The sequence below is a fragment of the Piliocolobus tephrosceles genome, chromosome 16, assembly GCF_002776525.5.
Source record: "Piliocolobus tephrosceles isolate RC106 chromosome 16, ASM277652v3, whole genome shotgun sequence".
Taxonomy (NCBI): domain Eukaryota; kingdom Metazoa; phylum Chordata; class Mammalia; order Primates; family Cercopithecidae; genus Piliocolobus; species Piliocolobus tephrosceles.
Window position 1 is genome coordinate 61,675,936 of NC_045449.1, and position 17,218 is coordinate 61,693,153.

At 44.0% G+C, this 17,218-nt stretch overlaps 2 protein-coding genes across 14 annotated transcripts in view; one reads left to right on the forward strand and one right to left on the reverse strand.

The window, feature by feature from the left end:
* Nucleotides 1-8,455, forward strand: part of BPTF (bromodomain PHD finger transcription factor) — a 150,446-nt gene extending 141,991 nt beyond the window's left edge. For 12 of the 13 annotated variants that reach the window (XM_026456756.2, XM_026456753.2, XM_026456761.2 and 9 more), the window contains one exon: nt 6,320-8,455. In XM_026456756.2, the coding sequence (XP_026312541.1) occupies nt 6,320-6,356 (37 nt within the window). In that variant the 3' untranslated portion in view covers nt 6,357-8,455. Of the gene's footprint in view, nt 1-5,529 lie in introns of all 13 variants that reach the window. The other variant, XM_026456754.2, reaches the window with a different exon arrangement.
* Nucleotides 8,456-14,742: 6,287 nt separating this feature from the next.
* On the reverse strand, nt 14,743-17,212 carry C16H17orf58 (chromosome 16 C17orf58 homolog). Its single transcript, XM_023211992.1, has 3 exons — nt 17,026-17,212; nt 16,653-16,844; nt 14,743-15,738 (listed from the first exon to the last, which is right to left on the reverse strand). The coding sequence occupies exons 2-3, from the start codon at nt 16,753-16,755 to the stop codon at nt 15,548-15,550; spliced, it is 294 nt and encodes a 97-aa protein (XP_023067760.1). The 5' UTR covers nt 16,756-16,844; nt 17,026-17,212; the 3' UTR covers nt 14,743-15,547.
* Between the last annotated feature and the right edge of the window lie 6 nt (nt 17,213-17,218).

The following is a 17,218-nucleotide window of genomic DNA, read 5'->3' on the forward strand; positions in this document are numbered from 1 at the left end:
ACAAAGTGGCCAGGCGCAGTGGCTCACGCCTATAATCCCAACACTTTGGGAGGCCAAGGCAGGCGGATCACCTGAGATCAGGAGTTCAAGACCAGCCTGGCCAATACGGGAATACCCTGTCTCTTACTAAAAATACAAAAATTAGGCACGTGTGGTGACACACGCATGTAATCTCAGCTACTTGGGAGGCTGAGGCGCGAGAATCACTTGAACTTGGGAGGCGGAGGTTGCAGTGAGCCAAGATCACACCACTGCACTCCAGTCTGGGTGACAATGAGACTCTCACGGTAGGGGATGGGGGGGTGGAATTCCCAGCTTTGTCAACACAGTGAGACCATGTCTCTACAAAAATTTTAAAAATTAACTGGGCATAGTGGCATATACCCGTAGTCCTAGCTACTCAGGAGGCTGTGACAGGAAGATCACTTGTGCCCAGGAAGGAGTTCAAGGCTGCCGTGAGCTGTAATTACACCACTGCTCTCCAACCTGAGTGACAGAGTGAGACCCTGTCTCAAAAAAAAAAACAAGAATGAAAGAAGATTTTGCTGAGCTGATGATAGTCACAGGACTTTAAATTCTAGCAGAATAAATTCCTTCACTCAGCAAATGACTTTTGAGAACCCGATGTGTGCGCGCCAGATACAGGGAATTTAGCAGTGAATAAATTAAGGCCCTTGCACTCTATAAGGGGTGGGGGGGAGCAAGGGGGACAGTTGATAAACCTTATAAACCAGATGGACAAATGGAAAAAGACTCACCCCTATATACATCACTATAAAATTTCCAAACGCTAAGAATAAAAGAAACTCTTAGATAAAACAGACAATCTATGAAACAAGAATTAGATTGGTGTCAGATTTTTCTGCTATGACATTTAGTGCTAGAAGATTATGGAAGAATAAATCTAAAAGTTTAAGAAAAAATGATTGTCAGTTGCAACCAACCAGTCAAGTGTAGAGGCAGAATAAATACATCTTCAGTCACGTGAGGACTCAGGACATCCTTTCTAGGCAGGTATTTTTCAAAAGTGTGTGCTATTGGCCAGGCACGGTGGCTCATGCCTGTAATCCCAGTACTTTGGGAGGTCAAGGCAGGTGGATCACTTGAGGTCAGCAGTTCAAGATCATGCTGGCCAACATGGTGAAACCCCATCTCTACTTAAAATACAAAAATTAGGCGGGCATAATGGTGCACGCCTGTAGTCTCAGCTACACAGGAGACGAGGCATGAGAATCGCTTGAACCTGGGAGGCACAGGCTGCAGTGAGCTGAGATTGCGCCACCGCATTCCAGTCTTGGTGTCAGAGTGAGACTCCATCTGAGAAGAAAAAAAAATATGTGCTATCAAAAGATAAGGAAACAAATTTTTTCCTTTTTAATGATCTTCCTGTAATCCCAGCACTTTGGGAGGCCAAGGTGGGTGGATCACGAGGTCAAGAGATCAAGACCATCCTGGCTAACATGGTGAAACGCCGTCTCTGCTAAAAATACAAAAAAAAAAAATTAGCCGGGCATGGTGGGGGGCGCCTGTAGTCCCAGCTACTCCCGAGGCTGAGGCAGGAGAATGGCGTGAACCCGGGCAGTGGAGCTTGCAGTGAGCCGAGATGGCGCCACTGCACTCCAGCTTGGGCGACAGAGCGAGACTCAGTCTCAAAAAAAAAAAAAAATAAAGGCGGCATCTTTTTGTTTTGTTTTGTTTTGTTTTTTTGAAACGGAGTTTCACTCTTGTTGCTCAGGCTGGAGTACAGTGGCACCATCTCGGCTCACTGCAACCTCCGCCTTCCTGGATTTAAGCGATTCTCCTGCCTCAGCCTCTCTAGTAGCTGGGATTACAGGCATGTGCCACCACACCCGGCTAATTTTGTATTTTTAGTAGAGACGGGGTTTCTCCATGTTGACAAGGCTGGTTTCAAACTCCCAATCTCAGGTGATCCGCCCGCCACGACCTCCGAAAGTGTTGGGATTAACAGGCGTGAGCCACCGCGCCCGGCCGTGATGCATCTTTTTAATTAGAGACAGGGTCTTGCTATGATCCAAGCTAGTCTTGAATTCCTGAGCTCAAGCGATCCTCCCACCAGCCTTGGCCTCCCCAAGTGCTGGGATTACAGCCATGAGCCATTGAGCTGGGCCAGAAATTTTTTTTTTTTCCTTTTTTTTTTTTTGAGGCGGAGTCTCGTCGCCCGGGCTGGAGTGCAGTGGCCAGATCTCAGCTCACTGCAAGCTCCGCCTCCCGGATTTGCGCCATTCTCCTGCCTCAGCCTCCCAAGTAGCTGGGACTACAGGCGCCCGCCACCTCGCCCGGCTAGTTTTTGTATTTTTAGCAGAGACGAGGTTTCACCGTGTTAGCCAGGATGGTCTCGATCTCCTGACCTCGTGATCCGCCCGTCTCGGCCTCCCAAAGTGCTGGGATTACAGGCTTGAGCCACCGCGCCCGGCCTTTTTTTCCTTTTTTGAGACAGTCTCACTCTGTTGCCCAGGCTGGAGTTCAATGGCACAATCTTGGCTCACTGCAACCTCTGCCTCCTGGGTTCAAGCAATTCTTCTGCCTCAGTCTCCCAAGTAGCTGGGATTACAGGTGCCCACCACCATGCCCAGCTGATTTTTGTATTTTTAGTGGAGACGGGGTTTCACCATGTTGGCCAAGCTGGTCTCAAACTCCAGACCTCGTGATTCCCCTGCCTTGGCCTCCCAAAGTGCTGGGATTACAGACGTGAGCCACCGCGCCTGGCCAGAAATTTTTGTTTATTTGAGTTCAGAAAACAGGAGGTTCAGGAAAGCAATGAGAATTACTCTGACCCAAGGTGACATTTGTACAGCAGGCTGTAAAATGTCAGCAGTCCAAATCCTAGCAGGAGAATGGAGCACTCCCCAGAGGCTCAGTAGAGCAAGAAAATGACTCATACATTAGATAATTTGTTTAAGACAGAAAAACATAAGGCTATGATTAAGCCGAAGAATGTCAGGGATAAAAATGAAAGGCAATTAGAAACACCACTAAAAACAGAAAGTTGTGTAAGTGTGCTCTGTTAGCTGGGCACGGTGGCTCATGCCTGTAATCCCAACACATTGAGAGACTGAGGCAGGAGGATGCTTGAGCCGAGGAATTCTAGACCAGCCTGGGCAACACGACGAAACCCCATCTTTACAAAACACAAAAATTAGCCAGGCATGGTGATGTGCACCTGTGGTCCCAGCTACTTCAGAGGCTGAAGTGGGAGGATTGAGCCCAGGAGGTAGATGCTGCAGTGAGCCATGTTCATGCCACTGCACTCTAGCCTGGATGACACAATAAGACCCTGTCTCAAAAAAAAAAAAAAAAGAGCCCTATTAGCAAAGGACTAGGTGCTACAGAGAAAAATATTTACATTTTCATAGAAACATTGGGCCAGGCACGGTGGCTCACACCTGTAATCCCAATGCTTTGGAAGGCCAGGGCGCATGAATCATCTGAGGTCAGGAGTTGAGACCAGCCTGACCAACGTGCTGAAATCCCGTCGCTACTAAAAATACAAAAATCAGGTGTGGTGGCACATGCCTGTAATCCCAGCTATGCAGGAGGCTGAGACGGAATCACTTGGACCTGGGAGGTGGAGGTTGCAGCACACCAAGACCGCGCCACTGCATTCCAGCCTGGGCCACAAGAGCAAAACTCTGTCTCAAAAATAATAAAAATAATGACATTGATTTTCAACTTTTAGAATCACCCTATAGACAAAGCATAGAATTATATAATTTTTAAATTATAGGGAAATAAAACTCGGGACTCAAAAAGGGAGGTGAGAAAATGGTTAAGTGAGCTTGGTTCTCATTGCCATAGCAGGGCTTAAACAAAAGTTGATAAAACAAGAAATAGCTGTATAAGAAATCTACCCTGGCCAGGTGTGGTGGTAGCTCATGCCTATAATCCCAGCACTTTGGAAGGCCGAGGCAGGCGGATCACCTAAGGTCAGGAGTTTGAGACCAGCCTGGCCAACGTGGTAAAACCCCGTCTACACTAAAAATAAAAAAATTAGCTAGGCATGGTGGTGCACATCTGTAAGTCCCAGCTACTCAGGAGGCTGAGACAGGAGAATCAGTTGAACCTGGGAGGCAGAGGTTGCAGATCGTACCACTACACTCCAGCCTGGGCGACAAGAGCGAGACTCAAAAAAAAAGCCCTACTCAGGCTAGGTGTGGTGGCTTATGCCTGTAATCCTAACACTTTGGGAGGCTGAGGTGGGTGGATCACTACTTGAGGTCAGGGGTTCAAGACCAACCTGGCCAACATGATAAAACCTCGTCTCTACTAAAAATACAAAAATTAGCTGGGCTTGGGGACAGGCACCTGTAATCCCACCTACTGGGAAGGCTGAGGCAGGAGAATCATTTGAACCCGAGAGGAGAAGTTTGCAGTGAGCAGAGATCCCGCCACTGCACTGCAGCCTGGGCAACATTGAGACTCCGTCTCAAAAAGAAAAAGAAATCTACCCAGAGAACTGAAAAGTCAAAGGAATTGATCATAGGGAGCCAGCCTGGATTTCAGATGGAGTTAAGGTAGGACAGAGGAGCATAACTTTTCATTATAAGCCCCTCTATGCTTTTTGATTTGTACATCGTGGTTATTCCTCTGGTTCAGTTTCTAAAATTGCTTTTTTAAATTGGAAAGGCCTTTGGTGGTATCTGTGAGGTAGAAGCCAAGGGGTGAGAATCCTACCCTGGTGCCAGCTTGCTAGCAGAACCCAGAGGATGACTGCTGGCAACTGCTGATGAAGGAGAGGAAATTGCCTGGAGGTCCTGGGGCCTGTAGGCAAGACAAAGGGAACTTGGTAAAAGAGAGATGGAGGCCTAGGCTGGGCCTGCACAGTGAAGGGGCCACTTACGGTGGCTTCTTGCCACCTGGTTATTTTATGTAGCTTTTTAATATACTCAAGTTGACATAATTTTCATTAAAGCACATGGGAGCTGAATCGAGAAGTTTGCTCAGTTCTGCTTAAATAAACAAATTAGGCTGTGCACAGTGGCACACGCCTGTGATACCAACACTTTGAGAAGCCAAAGCAGGCAATTCGCTTGAGCCCAGGAGTTTGAGACCAGCCTGGGCAACATGGGGAATCCCCATCTCTACAAAAAATACGAAAAAATTAGCCGGGCATGGTGGCACGTGCCTGTAGTCCCAGCTACCCAGGAGGCTGAGGTAGGAGGATCACCTGAGCCCTGAAGTTGGGACTGCAGTGAGCTGTGATTGCGCCGCTGCACTCCAGACTGGGCTACAGAGCGAGACCTTGTCTCAAAACAAAACAAAATTACAATGTAAAGAATTGTATAAGGGCAACTTGCTTTTGCCTTTTTAGGGAATTTCCAGATTTAAGGCAGAATGAAACATAACTGGCCAGTTATTGAAACTTGATTTATGTATGGATTTCCAGAATTTCCTTTGCCATATTTTCCCATTTTAATTTATGATCTCCAGCATTGTTTGCACATTGTTTTCATTACTGCACTTTGTTATAATTCATCATTTATACCATCCATATTCTTTCTTTTCTTACAGATTGTGATATCTTTAGTCTGAATTTTTAACTGGAATCAGAACTGGATGTTGTGGTCACTCTTTGTTTTATTGTACCTCGTGATTACCTAATTCAAAATTGCCCCCCAAAAAGTCAGATTAGTTAATATAATTTTTTAATGTTAAAGATGTATCGTGGTAAAACATTTATTCTAGCAGCCATGTTGAACAATGTATTTAAAAATTGTAAACTCTTGGAATACTGTATTTATCTGCTATTGCAATATAAAGTCCTTTGACTTAGTCCTGGTAACTGTACAGTAATTTGGTTTACTAATGAAAGTTGTGAATAAAACTGTGAAACTAGAAGGGAGACTTTCTGGACTTTAATAGAAAAATGTGATTTTAAGGTTGCTTTTTTTTTTTTTAAGCATATTTTTCCCTTTATATTCCCCTCATCAATGTAAATAAACACACACACACACACACACACACACACACACACACACCTTTCACCACAATGGTAACGCTTCTGTAAATGCCTCTATTTGTCCAGTTGGCTGAAAATATTGTAATCTTTATTAGACAAATATATATATATATTTTTAAATATTGGCTTTTTCCAGTGAGTTATTATGTTTAGTGTACAGTGAAAAGTTTTAATATTATAGGTTAAAAATTTCTTAATCGTTCTTTTCTATTCGCTTGCCAAGGGTGAATAAAAGAACATGGCTGCTTCTCCCAGACTGACTGACCTTGGCATCCGCATAAAGCATCATTGTTTTCAAAAATGAAGGGTGCTTAATTGTTCCCTTTTTTCTATATTCTGTAGGTCTCATAACAACAAACTGCAGTCTACAGCTTCTTAAAGTTCAGCGTGTTAACCTAACATAAAACACAGCAAGAATCTGGTTGTCTGAACTATTTTAAATTAAGGAGCCAGATGTTTTTAGTCAGGCTATCCTGACAAGACTTGACCTAAACTTCGTTTTTATTGGTCATAACAGTCCAATTATATTCTTGGCCAATTTTGTCCAACGGACAAGAAAAAAGCAAAGTCAACGACACCATTATCTTGTCAAGATCAAATGGTTTTACTATTGTGGCAGAAGCGAGAAAACTTTGTTTATTGAAAAAAAAAAAGAAAAAGAAAGCAAGAAAAAAAGATACTATGGGGTCAAGTGTAACTCCATGGAAATGCCACGTCTGCTCTTCAGTGAAGAAGCTGGTTTAGAGTCTCACAGAAAACTTTTGACTGTATTTATTTATTGTTGCAAAAAAGACGCTTTTTTATTGCTGCCCTCATTTGTCAGCTAATTATTTTTTCTTATAAAATCCAGCCCCGGTTACATATAATCATCTGTATCTTATCATGATTCCTGTAGGTAAAAGTACAAGACGACCTCTAGATGTCTTTTCTTTCTATGAAAGGAGCTGCTATGTACACATGTGCACACACACACAACTGGGAATCAACAATGAGTTTATTGTTCATGGTAGATTAAAATGAAGCTTGCATAAAGGTTGGGCTAAGTGGTCCTGGACTACAGACTCTGTTGCCTTGAATATAAACAGTACAATTTGTCAATTACTCCGCACCAGGCTAAAATGAGTAAAATCTATTTGAAGGTATCTTGTTTGTAAACATTTGTCAGATTCTAATTTTTTTCTTTTGTATTAAAATTCAACTATGGATGTATATGAAACAAAATAAATGGAGATAATTTTTCTCCCACAGACAGAGGTGTCTTTGAATGTGCGCTAATGATTATCTGTAAGCCTTTGTGGGGGAGGGAGGGCTGCAAGGTCATGAAAGGCAGAAGAATCTAATTGTGCCTGGATTTCTCCAGCACAGCAGTGGCCCCTCGTTTTACCATTCCCAGTCCATTGTCATCACGTCAGAGAAAAATCATCAGGGGTGCTAGTCCTGTTGCATCGGTTGATCATACTAACGAAAAAGGTAATGTGGCAAGATACACATTGCCTTCATCTGTACATTCTGTGATACCAGGCAGATTACCAATTACAGACAGCTACTTACGTTTTATGAAGGGCATTTTGTGGATGACCTCATCCTCTGTGTTATTTGTTGATTGGGTTTGTTTTCTGTTTGTTGGTTGGTTTGTTTCTTCCATGTAAGGAAAAGTAGTGTAAACAGTAGTGAGAAAATGGAAGCCACAGAGGAAGATGTGTTTTGCATGTTTTTCCTTTCAATGTTCTTACACGTTGTATCACTGCATTGTGGTAATAGCTTCTATAAAATCTGCCATAGTTGAATTATGCAGCTTTGCAAAAATTTTACTAGATTTTGCACTAACTCATACTAGCTTTGTCCTACCAACTTCTGGAATTTATCTAATTATTGTTTTTAAAAGTTTCTTTCCTTTTAATGTTTCCCTGCTATGCAAAACCTTTCCCAGACCTCAGTTTCTTAAAAGAAAGATGTTGCTACAGTTCCCGATTCTTTCTTACTACAGGCTCAGGTGTACAGGTTATTCTGGGTTAATTTTATCTAATGAAGCCCATTCCTTTTTGTACATAAAGATGTCACTTAAACCTATGCTTACAAACTAAAGAGACTAATCGCTCAATATGAAAACGTGAAAAAATTTTTGCTTAAAGTATTAAGATGGAAGTAGTTAAATATGGGTTATTTTGTCCTTTTACTTTTTAAAAAAATGTTACTGTATGCACTGTGCTGATGCAAGAATTCTACATTTTAATGAATTATAAAATTATTCTGCATCTCATCACGTCACAGTATTTCTGTACTATTTATTCATATATATATATATATATAAATATATATGGGCTTAATCATTTAAAATTTGTTGCAGCAAGAACTTTCCTACCTGTAGGCAATAGATTGCTATGTTTTTAACAAATTGTGGCAAATTCTAAACAGCAATTCTTTTGTACGTAATAGGACATTTCATCCTAGAAAAATAAAGTAATGTTTTTGACATTGGATTTGGTGCAGTTTCTAATGAAGCAATGGTTGGTGGGTTAATATGTTTTCTGTAGCTGTTAGCCTTGCCAAATTGTACAAAAAGGGTAAATTTTATGGAAATCCTGAAACCAGGAAGATGTTAATTTAATATGTGTATTTAATTGTATAAAGTGTTTTACAGTCTCTATCACCATATAAATACATAAAGACATTTTATAGTTTCATCAACTACAGAACTTTAGTCTTTCAAAAGTAATTTTTGAAAAACACTTTTTTTTTTTTGAGATGGAGTTGCACTCTTGTTGCCCAGGCTGGAGTACACTGGCACCATCTTGGCTCACTGCAACCTCTGCCTCCCGGGTTCAAATGATTCTCCTGCCTCAGCCTCCTGAGTAGCTGGGATTACAGGCATGCGCCACCACACCTGGCTAATTTTGTATTTTTAATAGAGACGGGGTTTCACCATGTTGGTCAGGGTGGTCTCGAACTCCCGACCTCAGGTGATCTGCCTGCCTCGGCCTCCCAAAGTGCTGGGATTACAGACGTGAGCCACCACGCCAGGTCTGAAAACCATACATTCTTACAGAACATAATGAATTCCAAAAGCTGCTTTTCTGTGACAAGCAGAAATCTTTGACAAGCTTCTGCTATTCGGTAAGATCTACATAATACAGCTATTTTGCTTCCAATAATCCAGGCAGTAAACTGTACATTTGTGATACTCTTAGGATGTTTCTGCCCCAGGCGTTGGGCTTATAAATACATTTAATTTGCATCAATAGATTTCCTTGGCTAAGAGTATTTTCAATACCTGCTATAGTTTACCTGCCACATTCACAATCCAAGAAACCATTTCATAAAAAGTATGTTCCTATTGGTTGGTAAAGCTTTTGTTCTCCTATCCAGATCCTTCAGGAGGTTTAAATAAAATTGTGGCTGGGCATGGTGGCTCACGCCTATAATCCCAGCACTTTGGGAGGCTGAAGTGAGTGGGTCACTTGAGGTCAGGAGTTAGAGAGCTGCTTCACCAACATGGTGAAACCCTGTCTCTGCTAAAAATACAACAATTTAGCTGGACGAGTGGCACATGCCGGTAGTCCCAACTACTCAGGTAGCTGAGGTGGGAGGATGGCTTGAACTCGGGAGGTGGAGGTTGCAGTGAGCCAAGATTGTGCCACTGCACTCCAGCCTGGGCGACAGAGTGAGACTCTGTCTCAAAAAAAGTGAGTTTTGGAGATATTTTCTGAAGTAAAATAATTACCTTTTTATATTTCAAATGGCCTAGAGTGTTACTTAGAGACACTAAGGTTTGCTGCTGTTTGTAATCTAACTTCCTAAGATCTGCAAATAAAAGTTATTTCCATATTTTAATTAACAGAATTCCGTATTTCTGTTAATTCCTTTAGGCAAACTCTCTACTTCTTTATGTTAAAGAGCCAACCGGGTGGCCTTTCAGATCTCTGCACACTTAGTTAGACAAAGCTACATGGTTATTACAGCTTTCACTCTTCATGATTGAAGCTATTACCATAGGTTCAGATTTCTTGTCCTTAATGTGAGAATGGTGGTATTTCATGGATAAAGTAATGAAGTACTTGAGGAGGTGGGGGGAAGAGCCAACTGAGAAGTATTTGTAATAATTTAAAACATTCTGAGGTACTTCTAGACACTTGGAGCGAGATACTAAAAGATTTTCTCAGAAGATCGTACCGCTTGATCCAATGTGAACCAAATTCAACTAATTTTCAACTGAAGAAATTAGCTATATTCTTAAAATGATGTAATGTCCTGCTTTATCTAATTTATTTATTGCATGCTCAAATATTTCCTGAAATTGAGGTGATGCATTGTAGGTGGCGGGTCAGTTTTTAGGTGTTTGTTTATATATGTTCATGGTCAACTTAAAAATGATTTCGGCCGGGCGCAGTGGCTCATGCCTGTAATCCCAGCACTTTGGGAGGCCGAGGCAGGCGGATTACCTGAGGTCAGGAGTTACCAGCCTGGTCAACATGGTGAAACCCCGTCTCTACTAAAAATACAAAAATTAGATGTGGTGGCACATGCCTGTAATCCCAGCTACTCGGGAGGCTGAGGCAGGAGAATTGCTTGAGCCGGGGAGGCAGAGGTTGCAGTGAGCCAAGATAGTGTCACTGCACTCCAGCCTGGCCAACAGAGCGAGACTCTGTCTCAAAAAAAAAAAAAAAAAAAAAATTCAAGAGAAAGACTAACAGTGCCAAATGATACTTTACAAGGTAGTTGTAAAAAGCTATGGGTAGGGCACAGTGGCTCACGCCCGTAATCCCAGCACTTTGGGAGGCCATGGTGGGTGGATCACAAGGTCAGGAGTTCGAGACCAACATAGCCAATGTGGCGAAAAACTGACTCCACTAAAAGTACAAAAAGTAGCCGGGCGTTGGTGGGCGCCTATAATCCCAGCTACTCGGGGGGCTGAGGCAGGAGAATCACTTGAACCCAGGAGGCGGAGGTTGCAGTGAGCCAAGACTGCGCCACTGCGCTCCAGCCTGGGCAACAAGAGCAAGACTCAGTCTCAAATAAATAAATAAACAAACAAACAGTGTATATGTTTTATAGACCTTTTCCTACCCAAAGAAAAACAAGTACTTTTTCTCCTTGAATTGTAATAGCTTCATTTGAAGGAGGGATGCTGTTGAATTACTACTGAAGGCAAGTGAGTATTCCATTTCGGGACTATTAATGTGTGCGCATAGGCACAAACCCAACCCATTTGCTAAGAAAAATCTATCAACGGGAAAAGATGATAAGAAACTATAGTGAATTTGCTCATTAACATTTTCCATTAAATTGGCAGGGCACGGTGGCTAATGCCTGTAATCCCAGCGCTTTGGGAGGCCAAGGTGAGTGATTCACTTGGGGCCACAAGCTCAAGACCAACCTGGGCAACACGGCCAAACCCCGTCTCTACTAAAAGTACAGAAGGCCGGCTGGGCGCGGTGGCGCACGCCTGTAATCCCAGCACTTTGGGAGGCCGAGGCGGGTGGATCACGAGGTCAGGAGTTTGAGACCAGCCTGACCAACATGGTGAAACCTTGTCTCTACTAAAAATACAAAAATTAACCGGGTGTGGTGGCACGTGCCTGTAATCCCAGCTACTCAGGAGGCCGCGGCAGAAGAATTGCTTGAATCCAGGAGGTGGAGGTTGCAGTGAGCCAAGATTGCGCCATGGCACTCCATCCTGGGCAACAGAGCGAGACTCTGTCTAAAAAATAAATAAATGAAAGTACAATAGGCCAGGCGTGGTGGCTCACAACTGTAATCCTAACACTTTGGGAGACCAAGGCAGGTGGATCACTTGAGGTCAGGAGTTCTAGACCAGCCTGCCCAACATGGTGAAACCCCATCTCTACTAAAAATACAAAATTTAGCCGGGTGTGGTGGTGGGTGCCTGTAATCCCATCTACTCGGTAGGCCGTGGCAGGAGAATCGCTTAATCCCGTGAGGCAGAGGTTGCAGTGAGCTGGGATCACGCCACTACACTTCAGCCTGGGCGACAGTGAGATTCCATCTCAAAAAGGAGTATAAAAGTTAGGCACGTTGGCGCATGCCTGAAATCCCAGCTATTTGGGAGCCTGAGACATGAGAATCACTTGCACTGTGGAGACGGAGGTTGCCAAGATCTTGCCACTGCACTCCAGCCTGAGTGACAGAGCAAGACTTTGTCTCGGGGAAAAAAAAAAAAAAAAAAAAAATCCGTAAAATTAAAAGATTCTATCCAAGGTACTGACTGCCTATTGAGAAGGCGAATCTTCTTGACTTTTTGCCTCACCTGGCATTACCTGTCCTCTACTACCTCCGGTGTGCGCCTCCACACCCACCACTGTTGTACTGCGTTCGAGCCTCACTAGTCTTTCCTTACAGACCTGGTCTTGAATGAAGATCTTAATGTTTAGCCAGGAAGTTTCTAAGAATCTGGCCTGCATGTGTTTGCCAAGGTGTGCATGTTAACTATGTGACCTCCAAGTATCACAGGTATCACAGCTCTGGCACTTTTTTTGTTTCCAGAATTACCCAGAAACTGACTGTTATCAAACCAATCTAAGTAAAACCCTAAACTTAAGCTTCAGGATTATGTAAAAGTTAATTTTTTCTTTTTTCTTCTTTTTTTTTTTTTTGGAAACTGGGTCTTGCGCTATTGCCCAGGCTGGAGTGCAGTGGCACAGCTCACAGCAGCCTTGACCTCCTGGACACAAGCCATCCTCCTACTTCAGCCTCCCAAGTAGCTGGGACCACAGGCACACGCTAGCATGCCTAGCTAATTTTTTTTTTATTATTTGTAGCAATGAGGTCTTGCTCTGTTGCCCAGTCTGGACTCAAATTCCTGGCCTCAAATGATCCTGCCTCAGCCTCCCAAAGTGCTGAGATTACAGGCATGAACCACCATGCCTTGACCTTTTTTTCTCTTTTAAACTAGAGCTGTTTCAACACGATACAGACTAAAATTAAAAATCAGCCTGGCACAGTGGTTCACACCTGTAATTCCAACACTTAGGCAGGCTGAGGGGTTGGATCACTTGAGGTCAGTAGTTCAAGACCAGCCTGGCCAACATGGTGAAACGCTGTCTCTACTAAAAATACAAAAGTTAGCCAAGCACGATGCTGGGCATCTGTAATCCTCAGCTACTAGGGAGTTTGAGGCAGAAGAATCTCTTGAACCTGGGAGGTGAAGGTTGCAGTGAGCTGAGATCACACCACTGCACTTCAGCCTGGGTGACAGAGCAAGACTGCCTCAAAAAAATATTCCAGAACTCTTTATAACTTTTCTCTCTGTTTTAACATCTGACCATCCAGCCAATAATTTATTTGGTCATCTTGTAGTTGTCTCCACCACATTATTCGAGATAACCACTTAGCCTTTGTTTGTTTGTTTTTGAGATGGAGTCTTGTTCTGTTTCCCAGGCTGGAGTGCAATAGCACAATCTCGGCTCACTGCAACCTCTGCCTCCTGGGTTCGAGCGATTCTTCTGCCTCAGCCTTCCGAGTAGCTGGGATTACAGGCATCTGCCACCATGCCTGGCTAATTTTTATATTTTTAGTAGAGATAGGAACTCACCATGTTGTCCAGGCTGGTCTCGAACTCCTGACCTTGTGATCCACCCACCTCAGTCTCCCAAAGTGCTGGGATTACAGGCGTGAGCCACCACGCCTGGCCTAGCCTTTTGACATTTAAAAATTCAACTTTGATTTGACTGGCCTCAGTTATGCCTGAGTTAATGTTTTTTATCTTAAAGAAAACTAACTTAGGAGGTCTTCATTAGCTATATACTCTATCACCAATAGTTCGTGTAATGCCACCGATTTCCAAAAAGCAATTCTTGTAAAATTTGTAAGTTTGGAGAAAACTTATTTTTGGAAAATACTCTAAAAATCCCTCAGTAGTGCTTTACCATAGAACACTCAGAACCTCTCAACCCTTTATTACCTGTCTGCCCCATCATTGGAACAAATAATAGTATCAGATATTGTAATGTTAGGCTGTTGCTTCTTGGCTCCTGTGATCCCCTAGCGACCCATCCTGGATGTCCTTTAGGTGCACAATGCTACTACTGTGTGCCATGGATAGTGTCAGGATGCGTTCTAAGCTTCCTGAGTGCATCACCATGAGGCCAAATAGACTGTTCTCTCTCCAGTGAAATTCCTTCCTGTTTCTCTTTAGGCAGTCATCTTCATCTCTGCATCAGTGGTGTCTCTGTTCACCATGCTTCATATAAACTAAAGTACAGCCTGATCTTCCGAAAAAATACTCTTTTGTGGACTCAAGTATAAAATCAGTATTTAATTTAGTGACTTAACCTTTTTTTATGGTTGTTGTTTTTTTGAGACTGAGTTTTGCTCTTGTTGCCCAGGCTGGAGTGCAGTGGTATGATCTCGGCTCACCGCAACCTCCACCTCCAGGGTTCAAGCAATTCTCCTGTCTCAGCCTCCCAAGTAGCTGGGATTACAGGCGCCCACCACCACGCCCAGGTAGTTTTGTATTTGTAGTAGAGACGGGGTTTCTCCATGTTGGTCAGGCTGGTCTTGAACTCCCAATCTCAGGTGATCCGCAGGCCTCGGCCTTCCAAAGTGCTGGGATTACTGGCATGAGCCACCGCACCTGGCCAATTAAACCTTTTTAAAACCAACTGAAAAATGTTTAAAATCCACTTCCTTGTGAGCTGTCATTGGTGAATAGTGGTTCCAAGGTTTGGGGAATGAATTTTAAAAAGCCTTTTTCTCAAACCTTTAGGGCTCAGTAAGGCTAAAACAAAAACAAACAGGTGCATCCAAGATCTGATTTCAAGGCAAGATTTACTGCTTTACAAACAAACATTATACTTGGTCTTAATAGAAAAATGACATCAGATACATCCAGAATACATTTCACATTGGGATAGCTGCCAGTTCAGCACAAAACATACATTATTAGGAGCAGGGAGGCATGAAAATAAACTATATCTTATTTTTTGGTACATCAGGAACACTTTTGCCTGAAGTAAGCCCTTTAGCACTGTTTTTTATTTATTTTTTTAATCCACCCATCTGCACACTGGCCCTTTAGTACTCTTTTAAGTGTAAAACTTTAATACTTGGCCTGGGCTTTGACCCTTGTGTTTGATCTAAATGACATTTCAAACATAAATGTCTTTTGACTAGTGCACTTATTGTTCTGTACAGAATTTAAAATGTGATAGTTTGAATATAAAATCTGGTTTGATACATGATATAAAAGTTGTATATTTAAATTCAAGAAAATGTTTTTGTGGACTATTTCTACTAAAGAATATTAAATTAAAATAATTTAAAAACGTATGAAGCAGTGATCTGTTAACTGGACAGGTCAATTCTCTGAGCTGTGTAAATCACTGGCACTACAGTTAAATAACCTTCACACTGAACTCAGGAGCAGCCCATTTAAGAAGATCTTGTAAATAACAAAGTGACACCTTCGGGATTACAGTTCCAACTATGCAAGTCATTCACAGAGTAGCCGCGGCCTCTCTTCTAAAGGAGGACCCATTATATGAAGATAGACCTTTCATGTCTTGTTGCTGATGTCCAAGTCTCTTGTGGTCCAGAAATGCCAGGATGGTTGTTTCAAATGCATTGGGTATGAATTGCACCTTGAATTTGCCCTTCCCTTTTTCGGTTAAACCTTTTCACATAGCTGCTGCTGCTCCTCAGCAGTCCATCCCCTGGTCGGAGGCGGCCTCTCAGGACCTGGAGCAGAGCTGTAGGGAGCTGCCGTCTCTTATGGTAGATGTGGCCCATCACAATATACCTGCTGCCTGGACAAAATAACCAGAACATTAATTCATAGTGTCCTTTAAATGCCATGAAGCAGAAAATGTAAGGCCTCTAAGAAATGCCTAAGCTGCAATCTATTATCTTGCTGCACAAGCTGAAATTGATACTGAGTCTACAGGCATCTGGTGGAAACAGCCTAGCGACCTTTAGAAGATAACCAACCAGGCCGGTGTGGTGCCTCACGCCTTTAATCCCAGCACTCCGGGAGGCCAAGGCGGGCAGATCTCTTGAGGTCAGGAGTTTGAGACCAGCCTAGCCAACGTGGTGAAACCCCATCTCTACTAAAAATACAAAAATTAGTAGGGCGTGGTGGCGCATGCCTGTAATCCCAGCAAGTTGGGGGGCTGAGGCGGGAGAATCGCTTGAACCCGGGAGGCAGAGGTTGCAGTGAGCTGAGATCGCACCCACTGCTCTCCAGCCTGGGCGACAGGGCGAGACTCAGTCAAAAAAAAAAAAAAAAAAAAAAAAAAGCAATATGTAGCGGGACCACATTACAGAACAAAGGTCCTTATCCCAGAGCACATGCCTAGAAAGATGTGGGAGTGGGTATTCCTCCCACCAATTCCACATACACACTCAAAAAAGCAGCTTTTCTAAACTCAGTTCTGTACAGTCCATTCTGGCAATGAGAGTTGGTCGTCCACTCCATTTGTCAACATTTATTGACAGCCCGCTTTGTGCCAACCCCTGCTGTTCTCACCCTTGAGGGTGGGGACTGACAGGGCTTAAGTCACAGAGTGGCCGAAATAATACCTGTCGTCTAAATCCTACTCATGTCACTGTCCCCTATCCCTCCCAAAAAAAGCTGGGCGACCCACAGCCCGGGCTGTGGCACCCAAGTTACAAACGGTGGTATAAAGTATATATGCAGCGTCATTCAGCTCAGTTTCAATACCAGGTTTAAACTCTGGACACGGCTTATTGCAGCTGGAGGAGTCCAGGGCTAACATGTGGACTCGGAAGAAGAAGCCGTCGGGGGTGAGGTACAGGCGGTTCATCTTGTATAGCCCGTCCCGATCCACCAGCAGGGTCACCAGCCGGATGCCCGCGCCCAGCACGTCCACGTCGTGCACGATCCCGTTCACCGCTGTTTCCGAAAAACAGTTTGGAGAAGAGCATTACCCCGAGCTCCTCTCCCAGTCCCCCGGGAGGTGGTTTTTAGCAACCGCGAAACGGCCCGCACGGGTCGGGCGCCCTGGGATCTCGCGGGCGGGCTTCTCTGGGGCTCGGAAACGCTCGCGGGGCGGCAGCGCGGCAGCCGGGCTCACCGAATTCGCTTTCGCAGAACGCCTCGCGTTCGTCCAGGTCGGATCGACAGGCGCGCGCGCAGGGCTCGGCGCCGGGCTCCGCGTCCCTCTGCGGCGGGCTGAGGCCGAAGCTGAGGGTGAAGCGCGGCAGCGGCGCGGGCGCGGGCGCCGGGCCTGGGGCCAGCGCGGCGGCGCGCGGCCGGTTGGGGTGGAC